At 46.0% G+C, this 25,951-nt stretch overlaps 1 protein-coding gene across 1 annotated transcript in view; it reads right to left on the reverse strand.

Annotated features, from left to right (window-relative positions):
* The window catches only part of TBC1D14 (TBC1 domain family member 14), a 33,008-nt gene extending 20,405 nt beyond the window's left edge, over nucleotides 1-12,603 (reverse strand). Inside the window, exons 1-2 of the mRNA XM_089498444.1 lie at nucleotides 12,558-12,603; nucleotides 9,502-10,198 (exon numbers count right to left, since the gene is read on the reverse strand). Coding sequence (XP_089354570.1) covers nucleotides 9,502-10,198; nucleotides 12,558-12,603 — 743 coding nt within the window. The remainder of the gene's footprint in view (nucleotides 1-9,501; nucleotides 10,199-12,557) is intronic.
* Between the last annotated feature and the right edge of the window lie 13,348 nt (nucleotides 12,604-25,951).

A 25,951-nucleotide genomic window follows, 5' to 3' on the forward strand; every position in this document is an offset into this window, starting at 1 on the left:
GTTTAGCGCACCCACACGGATAATGGATCAATGTACTTTAACGGAACTAAAGGAGACGTTACTGCACAGAGCATTGTGTTTCTGGCTCTGGGGGAAGTATTGTTCCGGGGGATTTGCCCTTTACGTAAAGGAATACAGACATTTTTATGCAAAGGTCCACTTTCAGTGAATTTCCTCCACGTGGAACCACGGCCTCTGCTCACGTGATGGAAACAACAACAGGCTCTTTGTTTTTTCTACAGTAGCAGGTGAAGTGTAAACGCCGAGTCCTGCGCCCGATTCATCTACCAACACACAGCCGGGAAAAGCAAACCTACGAGAAGGGGAAACATCGTAACCTATAATCCGAACGCCAGGCAGTCTTATGTATTGATGTATTTAACTTTGGGGCTGACCAAGAGCTCCCCCAGCACCCTCAGCCGCCAGCGACCAGAATCCGTTAGCAGGGGGACAGCCACCCTAGGCCAGACTACGTCACTAGTCCTACTGTCCACGTATAAAGTAACACGGCTCCACCATCAGCCACTTATCGCATTCCCTTATTCGAGGCGGCTGTTCTTCACCCTCCATAAATAATGCATATTGTCGGCAGAGGAAAGAGATAAGAACGGCAAAGCCGAGGCACCAAAACATTGAGATGCGGCTCCTCACTTTTTGTGCCTCACTGGCTAACGATCGCCGGCCGTTGGAAACGTTGCATTAACGCAGCAATACGTGTGTATATGTATAATAATTATATATATTGCGACGTTGGATCCATTTTTTGCTACTTTTGCGTTTATTTGAGGTCTTCGCTCGGAATGATTTCGGAAACCCCGGTAACCTCACAGCCGGCAGACTTACAGCTCAAAGTTCTATTATGGAACCGGATAAACGATCCAAAAACACAAAAGAGCCGGATAAGCAGGAGCACGGAGCGAAGACGCTCGCCAGGACCCGGGTTTATGACCAATCCAGCGATAGCCGCGCATGGGGTGAAAGTCTAAGTACGGCAGAAGAAGTGAACTCCGTGATCTCTGCCGCAGTCACCGCCACATCCCGCACGGCTCGAAACATTAACTAAGAATAAGAAATGATTTTATGCGGCACGGGGGATGGGGTCTCGTGAGCCGTTAATTAAAGTTAATCTTTGCATTCAGAAACCTGTGAAAGAGGCTCTATTCCATTAACACTTTCAACGCCACACAGAATGACAGCCCACCCAGTCAGCCCATTGTTCCTGATGTTGAGACGGAATAAGTCCCCGGTCTTGTCTGAAGTGCAGGATAACGTTAAGCCTATCACGTGCATGAAACTGAATTCCCTCACTGTATTAGCCGTTACCACTTTAGCTGGGAGGCTGTTCCACTTATCCACCAACCTCTCAAAGTAGATACCAATGCATGGAGCTCTACTTTTTGTTTGCTGGTGCTGAAAGGGTTACCCCCCCCCCCCACCATTAGCATTCCTTTTAATTCAGACAATAGAGGAACGAATGCGAGTTACCTGGAAACGGGACGGTTACCAGCTCGAGGGCTTCTAATAACACATTTCACAGGTGTCCAACGGGGGCCACGAACAAGGAGCCCCTTTATTTACTGCACAAGAAGGCACGGGGTGCAAAACAGGTTTTCCTAAATAAAAGCCCCCGCTGGGGGCATCCGACGGGCTCTGCATTCACGCCGTCACTCATACAAAAACACGGTCAAAAAGAAACTTCTCCCTTCCAAACTTTATAATGAATATCATGCAGACGGCCGATCCGACCTCCTAAGCGACCGACGGAAAGTTAATCATCCGACCGACTCGACTGAGCGGAAAAAGGCTGTTTATCGCAAACGCTCCAGATTCCCATTTTGCAAAGTTTTATCCCGCCCCCCCCCCCAATATTCTGCGATTCAGTCACTTTTCACCCAAATACACCCGAGACGCGTGCCGACCCGAGACGCACGTCCAAACCCAAAACCGCCAGCCACTACAACGAGTCCTCCCCTGACCCCTTCGCCCCCTTGTCCTTTTAACCCCATACTCACCTGTCTACTAGGAGGAGCAGAGGAGGGGCAGCCATGGAGGTGACCGGGGGGGGGGGGGGGGGGTGGAGGGCGAGCAGGCTGCCGGGGGCTTACAGTGACTGGGACAGCATGGTTGGGGTGATTCCGGACCCTCAGAAGCCGAGGTTTATTGCTTTGGATTCATGCTTAACAGGGTTACCAGGAAGCTGCAGTGTCGGAGTGAGAACAGGATCGTTGTGTTAGCAGGGAAGGGCACGGACGGCAGTAATCAGAGGGTTGGCCGACGGGCTATTCACAGAACTCACACCCACAGAAACCTCCCCGGCCGCATTCTACTCCCCGCGCATGTTCATACGGGGCGAGGAACTTCTCCAGTCTCCTGTCAGCTTTGGGGTTTTTTTATCCATGGTGTCCATTTAACAAGGAGTCAGGTTAAATGCTAGAGGAAGTTTTAACCATAAGGTTACAGATTTAACTATTTCACTCCCTCACCGGGCAGCAAATTCCACCAGAAACCTAAAACTACTTCGTAATATTTCTTAAAAGAATAAAAAAATATTTATAGTCAAAAAAAATAAATAAAAAAAAGATAAATTCAACTAATATTCCTAATGTGCACTTTTATGCTAAATAAACCTGCACAATAGTCCTTATAGATCCATCAGGCTGCGACTGGGCGGTTATTCCTCCCCAATATGCTTTCACTTCCACTTTTGGTCCGAGATGTCAGATTTTAAAAACGGGGAGAAAAGTCACTGGAAATTAACGCAGAAACATAGAATTTCACCCGATTTGACTACATTTATATAAAACAAACGTAACACATCCGGGAACGTCTCTCGCACGCTAAACACAGATGATGGCAGAAACATGCATGGTTACGTGTTCCCGCAGCAGCAGCAGCTACCGCTGTACATCGCTGTGGAATATGTTGGCACTATATAAATGAATAATAATCATAGCATTTCTTGGCAGATCAGATCTGAACCATTAAGTGTATTTTTTTGCAGTAAGCGTCCGTCGGGCCAGACTCGGGATAGACCTCGCGCTGTAAATAAACCCGAATACAGATTTCTAAACGTCCACAAGCACAAAGCCCGAGCGGTGGCGGCACCCGGGACATTTCCTGATATATCGCCGGCAGATCCTGAATACAGATACGAGGGGAATCCGAGCTTATGGGGGATGGGCACATAGTACACCGTTTAATATACAGTTTTATTTCTATTATTATTTCTGTAATTAGCAGGGGGGGGGGGATTTATTAGCCGCAATCCTGCTGGGATTTAATACGGGAATCACTAATTAAAAGCTTTAAGAGACCGCAGAGCATTCAAACAGACGCCCGGGGAAAGCGGACGGGTAAAACCCAACGTGTGCAAAAAAAACAACACATTTCCTTTTGAAACGCAGTCATGCGCTTGTTTTGTTTATTCAGCCGGCAGGGCTGCTGGAACCCCGGCCAAACGCAGCCTTCAGGACTCGACAACTTCTGTTTAGAAACCGTATCCTACATCTATAAGAAGTGTTCAGAACGGGAGCATACCGGGCATGCGCAAGGAGGCAGAGCGGAGAGAACGGGAGCGCTACCGGGCATGCGCAAAGAGGCAGAGCGGAGAGAACAGGAGCGCTACCGGGCATGCGCAAAGAGGCAGCTAGGGGATTCAAAAGAGACAGACGTTGGAATTCTTACTCGGATCCCCATAGAATACCTGTCTGTTTGCATGCAGTAAAATGCACTTAGATATTTAGCGGGTCTATTTATACCAACGATTCCGTCGTGTTTGGGAAATAATCTCAGAAGGCTGATTTTTGTTGACATAACTGCGAGCTCACAGGGATTGGCCCCGAGCGTCAGGGCTTGTACAGCAATCGCAGGGTTAATGGGCAGATCGTCCGGCTCAAACAGTCTCTTTCCATCGCTGCTTCAACACAGGTGACTTAATTCAGAACATCTTGGAACGATGCAATGTTTCTCATAAAGACTACAATTAAAACCAGGGTGCGCCAGGTCGCCATGGCGACAAGAAACCAGTTCCCGACACCCAGGGTTTTACAAAACACGGGGGGTTAAAAGTTGCCAGGACTGTCAGCGTGATTGAGATTTTGGTGCGAATAAATACTAAATGAATGATTGTTATCGGCATGGAAAACCGGAGCGATGGGTAAACATCCAGGCTCGAGTCTTATGGTGAAATACCCTGTCATGAAGGGGTTAAGTGTGGTATTGCACAAAGCTGCGCAGCACTTTAGAATGGTGCGTTTTAGGTCATATCGCCCCAATAAACACCATTTAACTGTGGACCGGGGGGGGGGATAATATGTGAACATAAAAACCATGATTGGGGGGGGGGGGGGGGGAGAAAGAAACCAAAGAGGTATTGGTATTTTACTTTACTGAGAAGATGGTAGATACGTGGAACAGCCTCCCAGCAGACGTGATCGAGGTTACTATAGTAAGGGAATTTATGTATTCATGGGACAGGCATTAATGTTTGCTGAATCTGAAATGAATGAAGCTCTGCGGTCAGCCCATCGCAGCGACAGAAGATAAACAGACTCACAATAACACGGATAACAATCGGATACATATATATTGTGCAATTACACAGCAATTAAACGGCCCGCAGCTTCGTACGGCGCGCGGGTAATAAGTTACGTTTAGTAACAGCTAACGTTAGGCAACAGGAACAGTGTGTTACATACAAGAGGTGAAAAACAGCCCCGGCCATCTGAAGAAGAGACCCCTGAGGTAACGAACTCAAGGGACTCTTTTTCGTGGTCCAATAAAAGGAATCGCCTTTGACTAAAGACCCCGTTATAAATAAACTGCCCCAAAGAGTTAATCGACCCCAAACAGACATCTGCGGGGTCTACAGGGCGTTCTGCCGCCTTGGGTTATATTCATGAACCACCAGTTGGTTCTAACAGGAAGACCCGTCTGCCGCAGACCCCCTTTCATGAGTTGCCGGTAGCCCAACGATATAAACTGTTTGTGCAGAATAATATTAAAGGGAAATATGTTAAGAACCCGACGCGTTTAACAGCAGGATGACGTCTCATACAGAGGCGTATTCACTAAACGGAGCGGAGAGTTGTGCTTCAGACCCATCGCTTCATAATCACCCAGAGATCTCCGGGTAAAACCTGGAGAGTTCCCGGGTATGAAGCACCGATTCTCCGGGTCAACACCCGAATCCTCCGGGTCGCGGGAGCGGGGTCCTGACACGCCCCTCTCCCCGCCCATCGGCCCTTTAAATGGGGGCGTTTCCCGCTGACATCAGTGGGCAGTCCTGGCCGTGTTTCACAAGGGAAGGCTCCGGGTAGCCGGAGTGAAGAAGTTCCCAAGTATATTCAGAATTCATTATGAAGGGACAACTTTAGGGAGATTAACTGTACATTATACAGGGCCAACCGAGTATTGTACCTGTACCCACTGAACCATACATTGCACAGGGCCAACTCTGACCCTCTTACTGGAGAAGGGCTGTCCAGCATCGGCCCTTCATAATGAGCAATGAAGCGAATTCTGGTTGTTAACTCTTTCATTCTATCCCAGGACCTCCACCGTACCCCGCAGACGGGTTGAAGTGATGACCGCTATACACAGGGCTGGAAATCCCGGGGTGTAAGAACACACAGGCTGCGATCAGTAAGAGCCGCTCCCACGGTGCGCGACGTCACCTCTACAGAAGCCTCAGAGCAATGCATCGTCTGAGCCTCGAAGATGGAAACTAAACATTTATTAGCTGGTTTTCCGCATTTAAAAAAAAAAAAAAAAAAAAAAAAAAGAAGATTGCAGGATTTCTAACAGCATAACATTTAAAGAGCAGTAATCGTGCGGCCGGAGTTTATTATTCTAAGCGAGTATCGCAGGAGAGACGAAGACTCGGATGACTTCGCTTAAAGCAGACAAGCGGCTTCATCGAGCGCTCTGACGTCTCCTAAACAGAAGTCACCGCGTTTAACGGCATCGAATAACCACAAACACCCGAGCCAACAGATGCGGCAAACGACGCTGCTCCTACTCATCAGATAGAAGCGCGGACACTTATCGTATGAAGAGAGACTCGCCTTGTAACTATTATAAAACGTAACCACTTCCATTAACACGAGTGAGAAGCCAGGAATATACAGCATTCCGTTACAGCTTTATAGCAGATAGATATTTACCGTATTTGCTCGATTATAAGACGAGGTTTTTTTCAGAGAAAATGCTCTGAAAAATACTCCTCGTCTTGTAATCGGGGGTCGTCTTCTAATCAGACCTCAAATAGAGGTCTGACTATTAGACTAAGATCCAGATCCCCGCACCGCTGCAGGGGACCTGGACCCTCCTGTATGGTAACCTCAGCTGCTGTCGGCATCTATCACCGAGCGTGCCGGCAGAATCCGACGTTCCATGCGCGCGTGCCTTCCTACTCCCGGGATAGCCCACCCACTGCAGGGAAGCTGAGCCGGTTGGAGAGATTGCTGCAGGCCCGGGACCCGGCGGCACTGTGCCGTCCCAGAGCGGATCCAGTAGACCTCGTCGATTTTCTGGAGGAGGCGGGGCCTAGCGGGGTCACACAGCGTCACGCCGTAATCCCGTGGGAGCGGCAGCAAGTGTCTGCTGAGGCATCGTGGTGAGTGAAGAGTGGGTATCTAAGTGTCTGGGTGGGTGGGTAGGTAAGTGTCTGGGTGGGTGGTTGTGTGTTTGGGTAAGGTAAGTGGGTGGGTGGGTATATTAATGTCTGGGTGGTTATATTAATGTCTGGGTATGTAAGTGTCCCCCTATATGCCACTCTGTCGCATTATATGCCTTTTAACCCCTTACATGCCAGAGTGGCATATAGGGGATTAAAAGGCATAACATGGGACAGAGTGGCATATAGGAGGGTATAAGGCATGCCTAAGGGCAGATGAGCATAACTGGCGGCAGATGAGCATAACTGGGGGCAGGTTGGTAAATAAAAGGAAATTTGGAAAAAACAAAAAAATAGTGTACATGAATGAATATTTACTGGTAAAGCTTTTTTCCTATAGGGTCGTCTTATAATCAGGCTTTTTCTTTTTTTTCCCTAAATTAATATTCAGATTTTGGGGGGTCGTCTTATAATCGAGCAAATACGGTAATATATATATATATCACATATCAATTCCATGAAAATCAGTGTGTCTAGGGTTACAGGCCCTGATTCATCAGTGTATACTCCGAGGTTCTCGCTTCACATTTATAAAGCCTTCTTATACAATAAGCAACTTAATAGGGGAGGGATAACTTAACGAGAGCAGAAAGATGAGGGGACGGCTCCCATTCTCTATAGATTAGATGGATTTCTAACACTTTTTTGCTCATAATATATTCATATACACATATGTGGATTAGCGTATAGATCTGTAGAATCTAGGGCTTGTGATAAAGGTAAAAGATCTTCTATAAGCGTTCTGACCGGCACAATGTATAGCAGCCGCAGTAAACGAGTCATAATCTCCGAGTACAGCACGGCTTCCCTGGGTCTCCGGGGAACGTTCCTCTGGGGCAGGGAGTTGTGTTCGGCTACAACCTAATTTCCCCCCCACTTCTAACGTATTCACTATCTGCGGCTGGACTTTAGCCACGGCCAGCCCCGTCCTCTCACAAAGCCCCTGCCTCAGAAGAGGGGGAAGCCCCGGTTGGTGTTTCCCGGGAAGTCCGTAGGCATTCGGAAGGCCACGCGGCCTAACTACTGAGAAACGCCGCAAAATAAAGGACACGGGAGCAGACACCAGATACAATGGATCACCTTAAACATGGATCCACCGATCCGCTGCCGCTCCGTAACACACACCGCCAGTCACCAGATACAATGAGGCAGATCGGGTGCCGGCAATAAATCATTAACAGGTCCTGCGGGATTAAACTACAACGGAAAATACCACATGCTGCTGGAATAAAACAACTTTCCGTATATTAACGCAGCCAGTTAATCGCAACGGTCCAGCAGCTCAGCAAGTGTGTATATAATATATAATATATATATATAATATATATATATACATATACACACACACACACATATACATTATTTTCCAAGGTCAGAAAAAAAGCATGTAAAAAAATACATTATATATATATTGTAGAATAGGGTGTAAAATCGTTTTGGCCCTTTATTTTGCTCTGAAACAGTAAACACATGGAATGGGGAGTATTCGTCTACTCCGGGGATTTTGCTGAAGTTGCGTTTTCTTCTATCCTTTGGAGGTTCTCCTGAGTGATATTGAAGGAGTTACGCTACACACAGGTAACCGAGGGTTAATAACACCCATCGCAGTATACTTGTCCTGACCTGCCTTTGAGGACTAATAACGGGGTTAATGTATGTCTGTATGACTGGAAGAGCACACGTATGAGACGTGTTTGTGGTCATTACACATGTTCAAAGACCTGAGAAGGGGAACGATGAATCGAGCGCTAGAAGAACCGGGAGAATGAAACGATCTCGTATTAAAACATAAACGACACATCCGGTGACAAGAAGTTCCCTGGAACTGACGTAATAAATGTACGGACAGCGACACGGGAATCACCGGGTGCGAGTTCACTAAAGATAAGAACGTTTCCCAGCTCATTATGCTCCTATATCTGTGAATGAGTCGCAGCCAGCCCACCACACAATACATTCACCTTAAATATGCATTCTTTACATTAAAGGAGAAGCTGCAGCTCCAGTGCTGCAGCACACTACCTCTTCTATGTCCTGTTTTCATGCCATTTTTTGGCAGTGAAAGCAAAGCTCTATCGCCATTAAAATCAAACAAGAGTGCTTTTCACGCATGCGCAGGGGGCAGAAAGGGGGCTGACACAGAGCTACATCAGCGAGCAGGGGAACGGGCGGCCACGCAAATCTATCCGGTGTGTGCGTGTGTGTATGTTCTAAATCCTTCCATGAAGGGAACACACTTATATACAAGGAAATATATATCATATGTAGCGTATATGTGGATATTATATATCGTAGACCAGAGATGTCATCGTTGCTGGATGATAACCAAAGAACCAGCACTTTGAGACAAAATCAATGACTAAACTCAGCAGGGCCGCTCATCGCCTGGGACCCAAAACCCAGGCCACCAAGAAACACCGTGATGGAGAAGCTCATCAGAACAACAACTCAAAGGCACCTAAAAGTCCTGATTACACCCCAAAAAGTGTTCAAGATTGTTAAAACTCTATTCACACTAAAACCATTTCCGAGCGGGTAGCGTCCTCTAGCGTTTTACTAAATGTCTCAATACTCATTTTATTGAGAAAAATAATGCAGCGGGAGATATTTTAGTACAAGGATTATTTTTTTCGTTTGTAGGCGTTCTCTTAAAGCTATACAACACACCCTGTATATAGTTCTCTATGTGAATAACAACGTGGGGTGTACGGGGCATATATAAATCATCACTTATAAGTTTACCAGTAAACCGTACCATCAACGACTGAAAACGCACATATATGACCCAGAAATGACACGTTGGAGAAAAAAAAAAATGATGTTACCTGTTAAAGAAGTTACTAAGCGGCCCCAATATTTTCGTTTTATTATCCACATCTCCTTCGTGAATTAAGCCCCGTTGGTTGGAATCGGTGCTGTCCCTGGTGGAATTTAGCGTCACCTCTGAGAAGTGCGTCTCGTCGTTCTCCAAGGTCACGATGGCGCTCGAGTTGCTCGTAACCAGAAAATCCACAATATCCTCGTTGCTGACGGATAACGTGGCTGAGAACTCGGTGCTGAGGCTGGAGATGCTGCAGTCGGAAACGTCATCGCTCCTGTTCAGAGACGTCGGGCTGTACAGCTTCGCGGCGTCGTACCCGGACCTCGGGAGAGTAGATGACTTCCAAGCGACGTAATCGTGGTCCGCGCTCCGGACAGACAGAAGCGGGGGGTTCCTGGCGCTTCCCGAAACCCTTTCATCCGCAGAACCGGCGCAGTTTGTCTTCACGCCGTGATTGCTGCAATGGACGGGTTCCGGGTCACCGATTTCCAGAGTCGGGATGCCAACGTCAACCGGGGTCGCTTCGTCATCCTCGCCGATCGCCCGGAAATCCTGCAGGCGTAGCTCTGGTTCGGACGTTTTTAAGGTGAATTTTCCAAGGCTGTTGACGTCATTCTGGACTCTGATGTCATGGACCTCGATAAAGCCGACGTTTTTGATATTTGGCGATGAAGAATTATTCACATTAGACCAAGAGGAGACTAAGAAGAAAAATAAATAATGAGAATTAGTAATGTCTTTCCTGTCGAGAAGGGTTTTCGCCCTCCAAACGCAACATTTAATTGTGCCGAGCTTATTCCCCCCCCCCATCCTCCCACAATATCTTAATAATCAGTATAAAGGAAACCTCTACACCAGGACTGGATAGACTTCAGAAGGTAAGAAGCGCAGGTTAATAAACTGCAATGTCCTTGGAATACAAACACAGTTTGTTTCATCCAGAACTCTACGGATTGGCGTCTATGGAGCCTCAGCCTCCGTGTATCGAATGTCTGCCGGAGAAGCCTAACGTTCACGCTGTTTCGGAGGGGAACATAATTTATGGGGCCGATCCACTCGAAGAGTTCATGTTTTCGCGTAGTATTGAACAGCCCTGTTGGAAACAAACGCAATCGCTCTGTTTGCCGATAAAATGTTTCTGAGAAGGCGACGTTAGGCGCACCTTACGGTGACAACAATCATTGATCTGCATCTAAAACATTCGCCATGTGTGTTGTTGATGTTGTTTGTGATGCAAAGGTATTTGTTTGCAAGGCTATAAACAGCCGGAAGGAACAAATTATTCAACGCCGAGCATAAACTAACCCTTGCATGCCCGCTGCTGCCCGGCCGTCTCGCGTTCACACGCGAAGGAGTCAAAGAAAAGAAAGCAGCCGGGTGCCGGCGGGGCGCGCCATCCAAGTGTCTGGGGTACAATCTTCTAAACATTCTTTTAGTTTGGACGCTTTCCATGTCAGGCCGCGTGCGTGACGGAGATTTTACAGCAGGCGGGAAAAAAGAATTATTAAACCCAAATCCTAAACAAGAGGAGCTTTTGTAAAACATCTCAAATCCACCTGACCTCAAACGACTATTAATGAATAATTACAACGGGGTTCGAGCCTGCCGGACCAGGCTGGCACCAAAACGCCAAAAATCACTATAAGATAGGTAATTAAAGCATCAAAATGACAGCAAAAAGATCACAAAATAAATACAGCTACTAATTCAGATAAGGGAAAAAAGTTAGTAACTTAGTTTTGGAGTCCTTCTCCTCGCTCAACCGAGGTGGAATAATGCAAAATTAAAGCGCATTGAATGGCACCCATATAATGTAGCAACAGACACTCACTAGAAAGATAAACACTTATCATCCACTCTTTTGGGTGGTTGATTAACTTTAATAGACTAGTCAATAGCCAAGTATGAAAGGGGGAAAAAGTAGGGTATATTTACCCAAAAATATCACACAGAATTGAGCTTTCTTTCCTTTGTTCTCCATGTGACTTTTGTCTAATGGAAGGGATCTTTCCATCACCAACATTCTATCTAGGATCATCTCTCACAATAGCATCAGAAGCGAATCAGTGCTTTCAGTAACCGCCATACAGCATACCTACGGGAGAAGGCGAAACCCCCCACTGTGATAAGGAACGCGAACGCCGCAAAAAGCATCACAATGAGGAGAGAGATCCGAGCAAAAGGATAGGGAGACCATGTGCAGCGGAACGACTCGGACGCAGAACGTTAGATCTCAAGATTGTACCACCTAATGTATCGGTTTGTCTCAGTCTGTCAATTCTCGTCTTGTCAGACCCCTTGAATATATGTATTCTGTTGGCGCCATATAAATAAAATAATAATAATAGAATGTCCCTAATCTCCGCTACACAGCGGCCTGTAATTAGTTATATAACTCTGCCCGTTCCTCCAGCACTTATCACAGAACCCGATCACAAAACGAATAAACAGCTGTTGGTGAATGCAGTTTAAAAACCCACAGAGGGGAGAACCGGAAGGAGAATTTGTGGTTTCAACTCATTTCCTTGCCCAACACCAGCAAGCTGCTTAAGCAATAAGGGCTAAGCTGGCCCTGTATAATGTGTAATTTAATGGGCAAGGCGATTTCACTAATTTAACTATACATTATGCAGGGCCTGCCAAGCTCTCCTTGCAGCCGAAGTTCAAATGGATTCGACCTTCATAATAAAGTAAAGTCAAGCGAAAGGGAAGAATGAAAACAAACAAAAGCATTAGAATAGACAATGTTACACGTAAGACATACTGGGACAGATGGAGAACAGGGCCCTGCTCTTGTGAGCTTACAATCTATTAGGAGGTGGGGGGGGGGGGGTCATATGCCAATATTTACATTTTTAATATGATGAGCGTAATTTGAAGACAGATGAGCCTGGCAGAGATATCCAGCACTTCATCTTACCGCGAGCTATACAAGCGCGTGACAGATCGCTTCAAACACACCTTCCTGACCGCGAGGGGTTAAACAGACCCACAGACTTTCTAGCAGCGGCGTAAGCCGGGAGTTTAGGGGGCTGGGGGGGTTTAGGGGGCTGCATGTACCTTGGTAATGCTGACCTCCGTTGCTGTGGAACTCATGCTGTGACATCGCCCGCACAACTAGAGACCCGTTACAGGAAAAGGGTCACAGCAGGGCTGCAGTCCTTCCGAGCCATTCTACACCATGACTTCTTGACCTGTTAGAAACCTACGCGGAGGGGAGGAAAAAGAAAAGCGATGAAACCGGTGTCCGCTTAACACAGAAACAATTATTCTCTAAAGGGTTAAGGAACACTGAATATACATACGCTATATAGATTACATTTATATAGCGCCCGCATACTCCATGGCAGTGTTAAAAAGTTTATCTAAGGCAATATAAGGCGCTAGTGACAGCGAAGCCGGTGCAGACGGAGCCGACGGGCCCGCGAGCTCGCAGCGTATCAATAATCCCGGAGATTCCTCCCCGGTAATATTTTCTGTGGAGTTTGAGGGAGCGGGCACTTGCAACAAAGTCATGGAAACCCCTATATACCATGCTGGGGTAATAATAAAAAATCTGCCCCCATGACTACAGGGGCTGCTCGGTCACAGGGGCCAAATCCAGCAACTCAAATCCAAACCGACCGCTCTCTCCCGGATCAGCATCACCGGGCACAATGAATGAGCTGTACACAGAATGGGGCGGTTGGAAAGGAATTCTCATGACTCTCAGCCAGCCTGACACAAGCTGTTATATTTCGGGGCCTTGCAGCACCTTTCCCCCCCTTTAACATTAAAAAAAAAGTTGCACACCTTTCCCCTCCCCCCCGAACACCTGCTCACAAAAACTCTGACCTCCCACAAGCACGTGCCCCCCCAAACTGAAAAGGCGGGAGATTGAGCAGCCAGACCCCCAACCGGCAATACCCAGTATAACCCAATTCAGACTTCCTTAAAGAAACACCTAGAGGGGATGCTGCCCGACCCCAGACCAACCACACAGGTCGTCGGCTCCGTTGGGGGGCCTCCCCAGGCGTTGCCCTCACAGACCTGCAGACAGGGTGCTCGGTGCTGTACGCCCTCCCTGCCGGGGACCCTCAGCCGGTGCTGCAGGTGCTGCTTGTTCCTGGTGGGGAGGAGCTTCCTCGCTGAGTGTGTCTGCTCCTCCACTCCTCCTCCTCCCTCCGTGTGCACTCCACCCCCTCACCGTGCGAGCGTCACTCCCCCCTCCCCATCAGACAGGTTTCAGGTCTCCCCCGCGAACAATCCACGCGTGATGCTTCCTCATCACCTGGGGGAGACGCAGCTCAAAGTATTCCGCGATCGCGTGCGGTGCAGATTCAGCCCTTTTCACGAAATAACATGCTTTCTAAAGCTTACAACGCACTTTCATGTTGTGATAGCTTCAGGTATAGATATGGGGCTTTAAAAAATAAGATCCTTTCCAGCTGAAGAAGAGACCAATGAGGTCCCGAAAGATAAATTTAAATTTTTTTTTTTAATGAAATTTATCAACTTCGACTAAAGTCTCCTCTAAATAAATACCAATACTTATAGATTGTAAGCTCCTTGAGCAAGGCTGTACTTACCTCTTGTTTCTGGCCAGATTGTTATGTGACAAACTGCTTGTTTATCCGTTGTACATCGCTGTGGACCATGATGGAGCTATATAAAACATGAAATAATAATACCAGCTGAGATGGGGTCTTTTTCATAACTGCAGACAGCCCAGAATTTGTCAGACAGTCCTGATAACTGGGCGTATGTCCAGACCATTAGGGTAATTGCGACAGCCAGCAGCTTTGTACCTAAGTCAGGAGGTGGGAAGAATTTGCATGGGCGCAGCACCCAGTGACGGCACGCTGGCACCCAACATGGCAAATGGGATGAATGGGGGAGGCCAAACCTAATCTGTACTGACCAATAAACTGAGTCCAGTCATGTGGCTAAGCAGGGGGGTGCAGACGGGGCCTACAAAGGATCCTGCACCATGTGTTCAACTGAAACGCCGTGGAGCAGGACTGGTTGAGGGGATTAAAGCTCTTCGAACCGGCCCAAAGCAAAGGGAGGCACGAGGTCTGTTTATACAATCACACGTATCCCCGCTTAATGCTGAGCGCTGGGATACGACATCATACCCCAACACTCAGCACTGAGCAAACAGACCTCACACTACAAGAATGGTAAGTGAAGAGGAGAGATAGATAATGAGAAAACGTAGCGCCTGTGAGGCGTAGAGATAAAGGGGAGATATAAAGAGTAGGAATAGATCATGAAAAAGATGAGAAATAGGGAGAGGTGGTGAGAAGGGGAGATATTGAAAAATAAGATAGATGGGGAAAGGAGGAGAGATAATGAGAAAGAGGAGTGATGATTATATGATTAGAGGGGATATGATAACGTTATATAAATATATGCAGGGCCGATATAAAGAGCTCTTCAGTCACCTGTTCATTAACAGAAATGTACAAGGAGCAAGAGGTCCCCCGCTGAGACTGGAAGAGCGGAGATTTCATAGATGACAAAGGAAGGGATTCTTCACAGTGAGGACAATAAAGGTATGGAATTCACTGCCGAGGGAGGTGGTGTAATCAAATACACCATACTAAAAAATATACAGACCCTTCAAAAGGGGTCTGGATATTTTTTAGAAAGGCATGACGTACAGGGTTTCTTGATCCAAGCACAAATCCTTAAGAGAGAAAACATTATGTACTATATGTACTACTATGTATAATGAATAGGAGGCGAGAGAGGGAGAAAGGCTTGACAAAATGAGAAGGAGAGGAGATGAGCACAATGGGGAGAGATACAGAGATAAAGAATGGGAGTGATAGAGAAATAAGTGAGATGGAGACAAACAGGAGGAGAGATAATGAGATGAGAAGAACCGTTGCACGGTGCGGGGCGCCCCAGACGGCACCGTGGTAGAGCGGACCCTACACCTGCATTCTCCGATGGACGGCTGCTGTTCCTCTTCTGCTCCTGATCCTGCTTCTGCACCACACAAAAGATGGCAATTTTGATATTTGGATTTGGTGCCTTCTCTGCCCTAAAGAAGCCTCAAAAACTCAAGATACTTTACCCTTTGTTCCTGGCTTGACCTGGCCCGACTATCCTGTTTTCTGGCTCCCTGACCTTGGCTCTGATATCTTCGTTACCCTAAATGCCGGCTTCCTGACCTTGGCTCTGACATATTGTTTATCCTGGACTTCTGACTATGGATTGTCTTGACTATGCTGCTTGTGTTCCGCTCTTGGAGGATCACCCAAAAGGCTCAACCCAAGGGGAGACCAGTTGGAGGGCAAAGAACTGTTCTGAGAGCTACGGTCATTGTCTTGTGGGGACGCAGCGTCATACCCTGCATCAGTGTTACCTCTTTTAGGCTGAATGTGACAGAGGAGAGATAAGGAGAATAGGAAGAGATGTTTTGGGAAGAATTTAGTGTACTGTCTAACTGTAACCACAGATGGAGAAGGCCACATAACCATATGTAAATTCTGTGATAAGAAAGGTTAAAACCCAAAATTATACGCGGGATCGTCTTATACATGGGGAAATACGGTAATCACAATCCAGAACCGCATTTTAAGAAGTATTTGATGGAAAAAACAGTTTCAGCAAGAAATAAGCTATTTCTACAAGTCTTTAGAATATAAATGGTTTCCATGTCTCCTTTAGGAAATAGTCACCACCTAGTGGAAAACAGACAAAATGGACAGGTGTAACTTGTTTAAATTATTATACCCAGCCTTAAGGGCACTCCTTCATTTCCACTTTTGTATTTATAGGGTGGATATAATCCAGACAGCATAGCGTACAATTACACAATTCTTGCTCCTGCGGTTCACAAGGGACTAATGTTGAAATGCTAATATTTCCTTACATATTGGCCAACTAATTCATGCTACACTACACGTGGGGTGCAATTATTCCTGATTTCGACATAAACATGATGTCCAGGTGATCTGTAGTTCATGAAGGAAGTATGGTGGCTGCAGTATGCGGAACCAGGTCAATGGTTTGCTGTCACTCTGCATGTGGAGGTTTTTGTACATTCTCTCTAAGATTGTATTTGTAATGTTTTCTTATTTATTGATAGTGTGTTCAGGGAACCCACAATTGTGAATTTTAACTACTGGTTTTATGTTTTGTGAGTCATAAAGATGGACAAAAATAAACTGAGATTAGAATTTCACCTACTGTAGTCATGGTAATTAATCCATAATTAGAACTACTAAATCTTAATCTCTACAGGGTTATTCTAATGGGGAGTGGGAGTATTTTGTCTGTTTCGTTAAAATCCCCATTGTGATCTCCTCTGGCATGAGAGCATAAATTCAAGTCAAGCTTAACATTTCCAGTATACCCCTTAAAGATTTAAAGGCATGGTTATTTTTATCCAGAAAGGAGAAAAGCCTTAATGCCACTATCCAGCATTAAAAACTTTAAAAAGTTAAAATTTTCCCCAATTAATAAATTTTACTTGCACACATCAGTACAATCCAAACTTTAACATTCCTTACAAGAAACCCTTTTTTTCCCTCTAATCATGGGCATGGGTGTGTATGTGTAAATGTATGTGAGCATGGATGTGTAAGTGTGTGAACATGGATGCGTGTGTGTATGAGCGTGTATGTGTGTGATCATGAATGTGTAAGTATGTAATGCGTGAGTTCCAGGATTTGTGTGAGAGCATGGATGTGCATGTGTGTGTGAGAGGGTTTATGTGTGTTGGAGTGTGCAAATGTGTTTCAAAATGTGTGTCAGTGTATATGTGAGTAACTGGGGGATGCCAAATATAGGATCCAGGAGGCCAGATTCTGAGAGAAAAAAGGAAGACAAAGGTTCAAAAAGGGGCAAGAAAAGAAACTGAGCTGCGGGAAAGGAGACAGGAACACGGAAGCTTTCGGTGGAGAAAGTAGAAAGATGTGAGTGAGAGCATGAGAAAGCGTGAGTAAGAGTGTGAGAGCATGAATGACAGCGTGAGAGCGTGATAGTAAGAGAGCATGAGAAAGTTAATTTATTATCTATGATATAACATTCAAAGTGGACATGGTTTTGGTGGGCATGATTGTAGTGGTGGGGACAGGATTTTGTCTTCGGAACCAGGTAGCACATTGTCTTGGGCTGGCCGTACATTGACACATTGTTTATAAAAGATAGCAGTGAAAGTTTCTTGGCACAGCTTTGTATAAATATGTCGCCAGCTGGCACCCGTTCCAATAAGATACTGGATATGGACTATCCCTTATGAAAAAAATACTGCAGTTTTTCTGAAGTAATACTGCAGTTTTTTGGACATGAAAAAACTGCAATACTGCACTTTTACTGCAGTATTACTGCACATTTACTGCACTTTTACTGCATTTATACTTCACTGTACTGCAGTTTTAGTGCAGTTATTTTTGTACGGAAGTACAAATGCAATAAAGCTGCAGTACATTGAAGTACAACTGTAGGTTTGCAATATAAAAAAAAAAAGTGCAGTAAATGTGCAGTAAAACTGCAGTACAGTGAAGTACAAATGCAGTAAAACTGCAGTAAATGTGCAGTAATACTGCAGTAAAAGTGCAGTATTGCAGTTTTTTCATGTCCAAAAAACTGCAGTATTACTTCAGAAAAACTGCAGTATTTTTTTGTAAGGGTTATGTGTAAGAAGTACAGCCTCCAAAACAATTAAAGTACAACACATGTACCACTAGCACACAAACCAAATAAGCCCAGCCATGCCAGGTTGAGAAGTGTGTTAGCTGAGGTGAAAAGGCTTTGGTCATGGGTTCCCTGGGATTCATTGAAGTTGAAGTAAATGTATTTGGTCTCTCAATGTCTGTTAAATCAAAACCCGCCAGGACTGGCCATCTAGAAAAGAAGTAAATGTTTGAAGGGCTTATTGGCCGATAGAGCTGCATTCTTACCCATAATGCCGCCCCAGCAGCAGGTTGGATCCTGGATTATGCGGCTGCCAGCTGGAGGTGCGTCTTTTGGCAGTCGCTAGCCTTAAAGGGCCCGGGCTGTTTAGTAATCCCCAATCCAGTACAAAGCATTCCCTTATCAGCATATAAATGTAATTTTAATTTTTAACCCTTGTTCTACATTCTGTTTACTTTCATTAGAGATTTTTCTTTTCATCCCCAGCTTTTTTATTTTTCATAATTTAATATTTTTTATACATATTTTTTGTTTTTTATTTTATATTATGTACATATAATTTTATTTGTATTGATATTGTATATGATTCTTCTTAAGTCTTTATGGATTTTTTACATATTCTGTAGTTTTATTAGTATAGCATAGGTCTATATGCATTTTGTGGAATAAACTATATAAAATTTTATATATTTATATATTTAAATATATATATATTATATATTTATATTAAATTTATGTAGACCTTAATAAATATGTGTTTTAAATTAAAGTGCATTGGTGTATTCTTGTTAATATATGATAGTTTCTCAAATTATAAATTAACTGTAATGTGCAAATACTTATTTTACGTTCCCTGTTTACTTTTCGATGCATGTGCTTAAAACATGCAGATTATAGGGTCATTTGATAAGACTTGATATATACAGTGGGGCAGAAAAGTATTTAGTCAGCCACCAATTGTGCAAGTTCTCCCACTGAAAAAGATGAGAGAGGCCTGTAATTTTCACCATAGGTACACTTCAACTATGAGAGACAGAATGAGACAACAAAGTCCATAAATCACATTGTCTGATTTTTAAAGAATTTATTTCCAAATTATGGTGGAAAATAAGTATTTGGTCAATAACAAAAGTTCATATCAATACTTTGTTATATACCCTTTGTTGGCAATGGCAGAGGTCAAACGTTTTCTGTAAGTCTTCACAAGGTTTTCACACACTGTTGCTGGTATTTTGGACCATTCCTCCATGCAGATCTCCTCTAGAGCAGTGATGTTTTGGGGCTGTCGCTGGGCAAGACGGACTTTCAACTCCCTCCAAAGGTTTTCTATGGGGTTGAGATCTGGAGACTGGCTAGGCCACTCCAGGACCTTGAAATGCTTATGAAGCCACTCCTTCGTTGCCCGGGCGGTGTGTTTGGGGTCATTGTCATGCTGAAAGACCCAGCCACGTTTCATCTTCAATGCCCTTGCTGATGGAAGGAGGTTTTCACTCAAAATCTCACGATACATGGCCCCATTCATTCTTTCCTTTACACGGATCAGTCGTCCTGGTCCCTTTGCAGAAAAACAGCCCCAAAGCATGATGTTTCCACCCCCATGCTTCACCGTAGGTATGGTGTTCTTTGGATGCAACTCAGCATTCTTTCTCCTCCAAACACGACGAGTTGAGTTTCTACCAAAAAGTTCTACCTTGGTTTCATCTGACCATATGACATTCGCCCAATCCTCTTCTGGATCATCCAAATGCTCTCTAGCAAACTTCAGACGGCCCGGACATGTACTGGCTTAAGCAGGGGGACACGTCTGGCACTGCATGATTTGAGTCCCTGGCGGCGTAGTGTGTTACTGATGGTAGCCTTTGTTACTTTGGTCCCAGCTCTCTGCAGGTCATTCACTAGGTCCCCCCGTATGGTTCTGGGATTTCTGCTCACCGTTCTTGTGATCATTTTGACACCACGGGGTGAGATCTTGCGTGGAGCCCCAGATCGAGGGAGATTATCAGTGGTCCTGTATGTCTTCCATTTTCGAATAATTGCTCCCACAGTTGATTTCTTCACACCAAGCTGCTTGCCTATTGCAGATTCTGCCTGGTGCAGGTCTACAATTTTGTTTCTGGTGTCTTTCGTCTTGCATGGCCATAATGGATGGCCATAATGGGGTTTGGAGTGTGACTGTTTGAGGTTGTGGACAGGTGTCTTTTATACTGATAACAAGTTCAAACAGGTGCCATTAATACAGGTAACGAGTGGAGGACAGAGGAGACTCTTAAAGAAGATGTTACAGGTCTGTGAGAGTGTCACGGGGTCAGGTAGCAAAGGAGGATCCAACTATGCAGATATATAGACATAGAGCAGTCCAGTAAACAGTCCGATCAAAGGGCAACGGCAAACAGCGAGGTCAAAACGTATCCGAGGTCAAGGCAGGCAGATCAGAAGCATAAACGGTATAAACAGGTCCGAGGTCAAGGCAGGCAGATCAGAAGCATAAACGATATAAACAGGTCCGGGTCGTAGGCAAGCAGCGCAGAGTCGTAGTCAAAAAACAGGCAAAGGTCGGTACACGAGGCAAAAGATAAATAACAAGGAACAGCACACCCAAAAAGCAATACACTTTGAACGGGTAAAGAAAAGAAAAACAAATGGCGTTTATATAGAAGGTACTCACAACCAGGTCGCGCCGTGGCGTGCGTGTGTCGTGTGACGTCATCGCGGCCGTGGCAGACATCCGACCCGCGGTCGCGGCGGTATGAGGACGTGCAGGCGCAATCCCGAGCGAGGGTGGGGAGGCAGGACTACCCTGCCGGCGTCGGGTCGCGGCGGAGGCGGAGCTTACAATAATCAAGGGTGGTGTCACGGACAGGGCTATCGGCCGAGCCGTGACGTGGGAGTATGGGTGTACAAAGGCTTGAATGCCAACCAGACTTCCGGCGCGTTTGTCACTTGCCCCCGCAGAGCACCAAAAACTCCCAGTGTAAAACACGCTGCCCCCACCAAGAACTTTAAAACCTGGAGTCTTAGGTTACCCAGATAACAATAAGACTGTAATATACACGCAATCCTCTAACTGTAAGATAACAATATAGTTACCCCCTTAGTAACGTGGTATATAAAAACAAAGGCAATCTTCAAGGCTGAATTTGTTTAAAGAACAAAGACAGAACTGATTAAAAGTATTTAATATGAGTATATGATAAGTCACAGTGCTGTTACTCAAAAATGCATATAAAAAGAGACATAGACATAAATATTACAGGCACATAAACAGTGTAAAAGAAAAAGTATCATACCATTTCTTGGAGCCTTGGTATTTTCTCTGTGGTGGTAAAACAGGCTCTCTTTAGTTACTAATTGCCCACCTTTTTATCCCCCCCCCCCCAAGACCGCCCTTTTCCTGTTACCTGAGCAAGGGGATGGGAGTAGGGGGTTCAGCACTATGACCTTCTGAAGAGGGTGCAAGGGGAATTAGAAACTATTATCGTGAGCAGGGGAGTTAGTATTCTACAGTATGTGAGATCAAAAAAGGAGGTAATGGAAAAGAATTTGGAAGCCAGTGTGCTCAAAGGGGTGTCTATTGTAATGTTGAAGTCTCCAAGGATGACAGAGGGTACAACAGAGGAGAGGAAATGGGGACGCCAAGAGAAGAAATGGTCCAAAAAAGATGTTAGCAGGGCCAGAATGTATAGATAGATAGATAGGATTTAATAGCAACCTCAATTGAGAAGAAAGGAGATGATTCCGGAGATTGATGTATTTACTTTTTAGGATCATCTACTGGCAAATTGCCATAATTAGGAGTTAATTTTCACCTGTGGCTTTATCCAATGGCCTACCAGTAGAGCCAGGGCCTTTTTGCCTTTGATGCCATGGGAAAATCCAAGCAGACATACTACTACAGCCAGCATCATGGGAAGTGAAGTTAACAGCAGATAAAGCTGCAGATGTTAGCTGTGAATTACAATTCCCATGATGCTCAGCCAGCCAGGTGTCCACCATAATGCTGGCTGAGTATCATTGGAAGAGTAGTCAACCGGACCCTTACACACTGCCTTTACACACACGTGCCCATAAACACACATATACACGTACACTGCCCTTACACACACCTGCCTTTAAACACACATACGACATTACATCCCCGTGCTCTGCATTATTTGCCGGCGCGTAGTGATTAGAGAGCAGTAAAGCGACAGACCTTGCGCTCCCTAATGTTGAGCTGACTAGAGGGAGATTGTGATCTCCCAACTAGTCCTGCATGCTGCAGCTGCTGGTCAAGGGGGTGTGTGCCCCCTTGCAGCTGCCCCTTGGGACCAAGGCTGTTTTGACACTTTTGCGGTGCTCGTGTTAAGCGGGAATGTTCTCCTCCCCCATTTAGTGTTTGTGATGAAGAAAAAGAAAGCACAATCAATTTAGTTATATAATTTGAAGCATTTCCTCAAAAAGTTTGGCCATTTTAATGGGCAATTTTATGAAATCTTATTTTCTAAATAATTATTTCACATCAACAACTCTCTAATAACTGGGGTTGAGATTTGGTTAAGGATAATGTGAGTTGTAGCCCATAAGCTTGAAACCTGCACCAATAAAATACTTATGTCACAACATATAAATGTCAAAGAAATCAGTCAATTTAACAACAGGTATTTGATTATATCATTTAGAAAATACATTTTTCTGACAGGGGTATTACGATGGTCAGGGGCTCTACACTAATACATACATACATACATACAGCCACTCTAACACCATACATTTTACATAAACATACACACACACACAACACCTCCAACTTCATACATATATACATTCATACACATAGCCACTCAAAGACCATGCACTTATACATATAAACATACATGCATAGATGCAAGCTCTAACACCATACACAATGTTGTCAAAATCTAATATGAGGAGAGGGGCGTGGTTAGCCGTCGGAGAAGATGGACGCTTAGGTGAAGAGCTCCACCGCGGTCCTAACCGTTTATAGCCATCTATAGCCATCCTGCATCATGGGCAGAAACAAAAAGTTACCTGACGGCTCGGAGACCCCCAAGGGCAAATCGTCCTCCACCTCCTTGCGGGAATATTTCCAGACGCCACGGGACCTGTCCACACTACCGCCTGAGAGCCTTGAGGTTCCATCGCCTTTGAGCACAGTGGGTACGGACGACAGCAGACAGCGTGTCAGTGAGGATGTTCCTACCGATATCCGAGGTCAGGAGACTGTACACCGTCTGTTTTCTTCGGCTCCGTGGAGGGAAGACTTCAGTACCCTCATCACGGAACTTAAGCACACGGTGAAGGAAGAAATGGCGTCGCTGTGGGCAGAATTACTAGGCCTCGACAAACGCCTTACCACCCAGGAGCAGGAGTCTACTCGCCTAACGTATAATCTCGCGAACGTGGTGAAAATTTCCGCACAACATACTCTTTACCTGGCGGATTATAGACGGCGCTTGGAGGATTTAGACAACAGGGGCAGGAGGCATAATATCAGGGTCCGAGGCCTACCCCAGGAGGGTGAGGACTTGTTCCGGATACTTACCATCCTGTTCAACACGCTCCTCAACAGACCCCCAAAGACGGTGATTAGTATGGACCGAGCCCATAGGGCTTTACGACCACGTGGTCCTCCGTCGGCCCCCCCTTGAGATGTCATTTGTCACCTAGTGGACTTTCGCCTGAAAGAATCCATTATGCAGAGGGCGCGGGAGGTGGGTTCTTGGCCTTATGAGGGCCACGATATTTCCTTCTATCATGAGCTCTCTGATCTCACGCTCCAAACCCGAAGGCTATTGCGCCCATTGACGAGGGAGCTGCAACGGAGGGAGCTGAGGTATAGCTGGGGCTACCCCTTTAGCCTGAACTTCCATGAGCTCCCGGAGTTTTTGGACGTCCTCTGCATTTCCGATCTTCACATTAAGGACTCGGGTCTACCGGAGCTGCATCTACCTCTAGGCCGTACGGATCGTCTCTCCCGCAGACGACGCCGTGAGACATCCAGACCCAGAAGGCCTCCACGAAGACTGGATTCGGTTCTTGTCCCTCGCCGTACTGCTGACCCTCCAGGAGGTTTTATGAGAGAGGAGTGAAGGTTCTCCTGTGTAGTGAGTAGTCCCCTGGGGGACATCATAGTTTGCGGCCCTATGTCTTGTTTTGGGCTTTGGATTTGGGCCTCCTGATTCCCCACTTTGGCCCTTGTTGGCTTATTTCATGGCCTACTTCACGTTGCATTGACCTTACCTGTTCCGTTTCAAATTTAGGGGAGTTCTGCTCCTTTGCCTCATGTGGGCAGGTTTGGGCCCTACCACGTGGTTTTCGTCAGCTGCAACATGGCGCCGAGACTGTACACCCGGGACTTCACTCTCTACCTTATATGCTGGCACCTGTGTCTGCTGGGAGTCGGGGTCTCCCATTCCACGGTTCTCTCTACGGCTCACCCTGTGGACGTGTCTCCTTTCTGAGCTGACATGCCCCCCGTGCCTTCAAACCCTGGCTGTTTGATTTTGGTTTTAATTATATTATACGCTGGGGTATGCTCCGTGGGGCCTGTTACTACTATTTCTTCGCCGTCATATCATATCATATATGTACCATTTGAGTGATGTACTTTGAGAGCGCGATCTGTTATTATAATATTTTTTTTTCTTTACACCTGTGGTCAGACATCGCTGTCAGAGCGTGCCCTATGGTCTTTCCTCGTACCTGTCTTGCACTTAACATTAAGCTTCCATGACCTCACTGTCCTGGTCCCAGTTTATTTTTCTCAGGACTGACTTGGTTCCCGGTTTCTCTGGATTATACATACACATTCCGTGATGTATGCACTCACCACACATTGTATTGTTGTATCGTTTTTCCATATACCGTATTGGCCCGAATATAGGTCGCACTTTCCCCCCCCACTTTAAGTCTTTAAAGTGGGGGTGCGGCCTATATTCCGGGTCTAGCGGTGCAGGGGACCTGTATCCTACTCTCTGATACGCTCAGACAGCCTCCCCTGCCATCACTTCCCACGGGGGGGGGGGGGTATGCTGGCATGGGAGATTGTACAAGCGCATCGTGCAGACGTTCACCGGCAGCAGCGATGTGCGTAAACAACCTCCACTGCCGGCACATCTGCACGATGTGCTTTAACAATCTCCCTTGCTGGGAATTCCCACGAGGGGAGTCCCGGAATTACCACACATTTTATCGTTGAGGGCCCCCCCCCCTTTTTTTCTTTCTCGCCGTGGTCCAATCCTGGTTTGGATTTAGGATTCTCAGGTTATTCATGTGCTCCCTTTACTGTGCTCTTCCGATCCAGGCGCAGAGTCCTTTCTGGGTTTCCTCGGGGAGTTGCTCAATTGCTGGTAAACACCACACACACACACACATATCTATGCCATATGACTCCCTGGTAGAGGTTTTATTTACTCCTTTATTGTTTTTATTTTTCGCACCTCCCTGCGGTCCTATTAGGCCGTGGAGGCACCCATCGGACGGGTGTTCCTCTTGCTTTCCTCCTATTAGATTCTTTGCCCCGCGGGGTTGTTCCCCTGGCTGCGGCTCCGTGTCTGGACTGGATTTTATATTTTATGTTTTACATGTTGTACACATACTTTCAAGGTTCATGTGCCTTGGCCTGATCACGGAGCTCCTCTCTCCCCCCCCCCCACCCTAACCGCCCCCCGGAATGCTGATATTCGAGGACTCAGGGTCGGGAAGGACACGCACAAAATTTTGGGCTATGCGGACGACTTGCTCTTCACGGTTACGCACCCACAGCTGTCTCTTCCAATTATTCTCCGGGAGTTTCGGGACTATGGGGAACTGCCAAATTTAAA

Source organism: Sceloporus occidentalis, unplaced genomic scaffold, assembly GCF_023333645.1.
Source record: "Sceloporus occidentalis isolate IW3139 unplaced genomic scaffold, rSceOcc1.0.p SCAF_120, whole genome shotgun sequence".
Classification (NCBI taxonomy): Eukaryota; Metazoa; Chordata; class Lepidosauria; order Squamata; family Phrynosomatidae; genus Sceloporus; species Sceloporus occidentalis.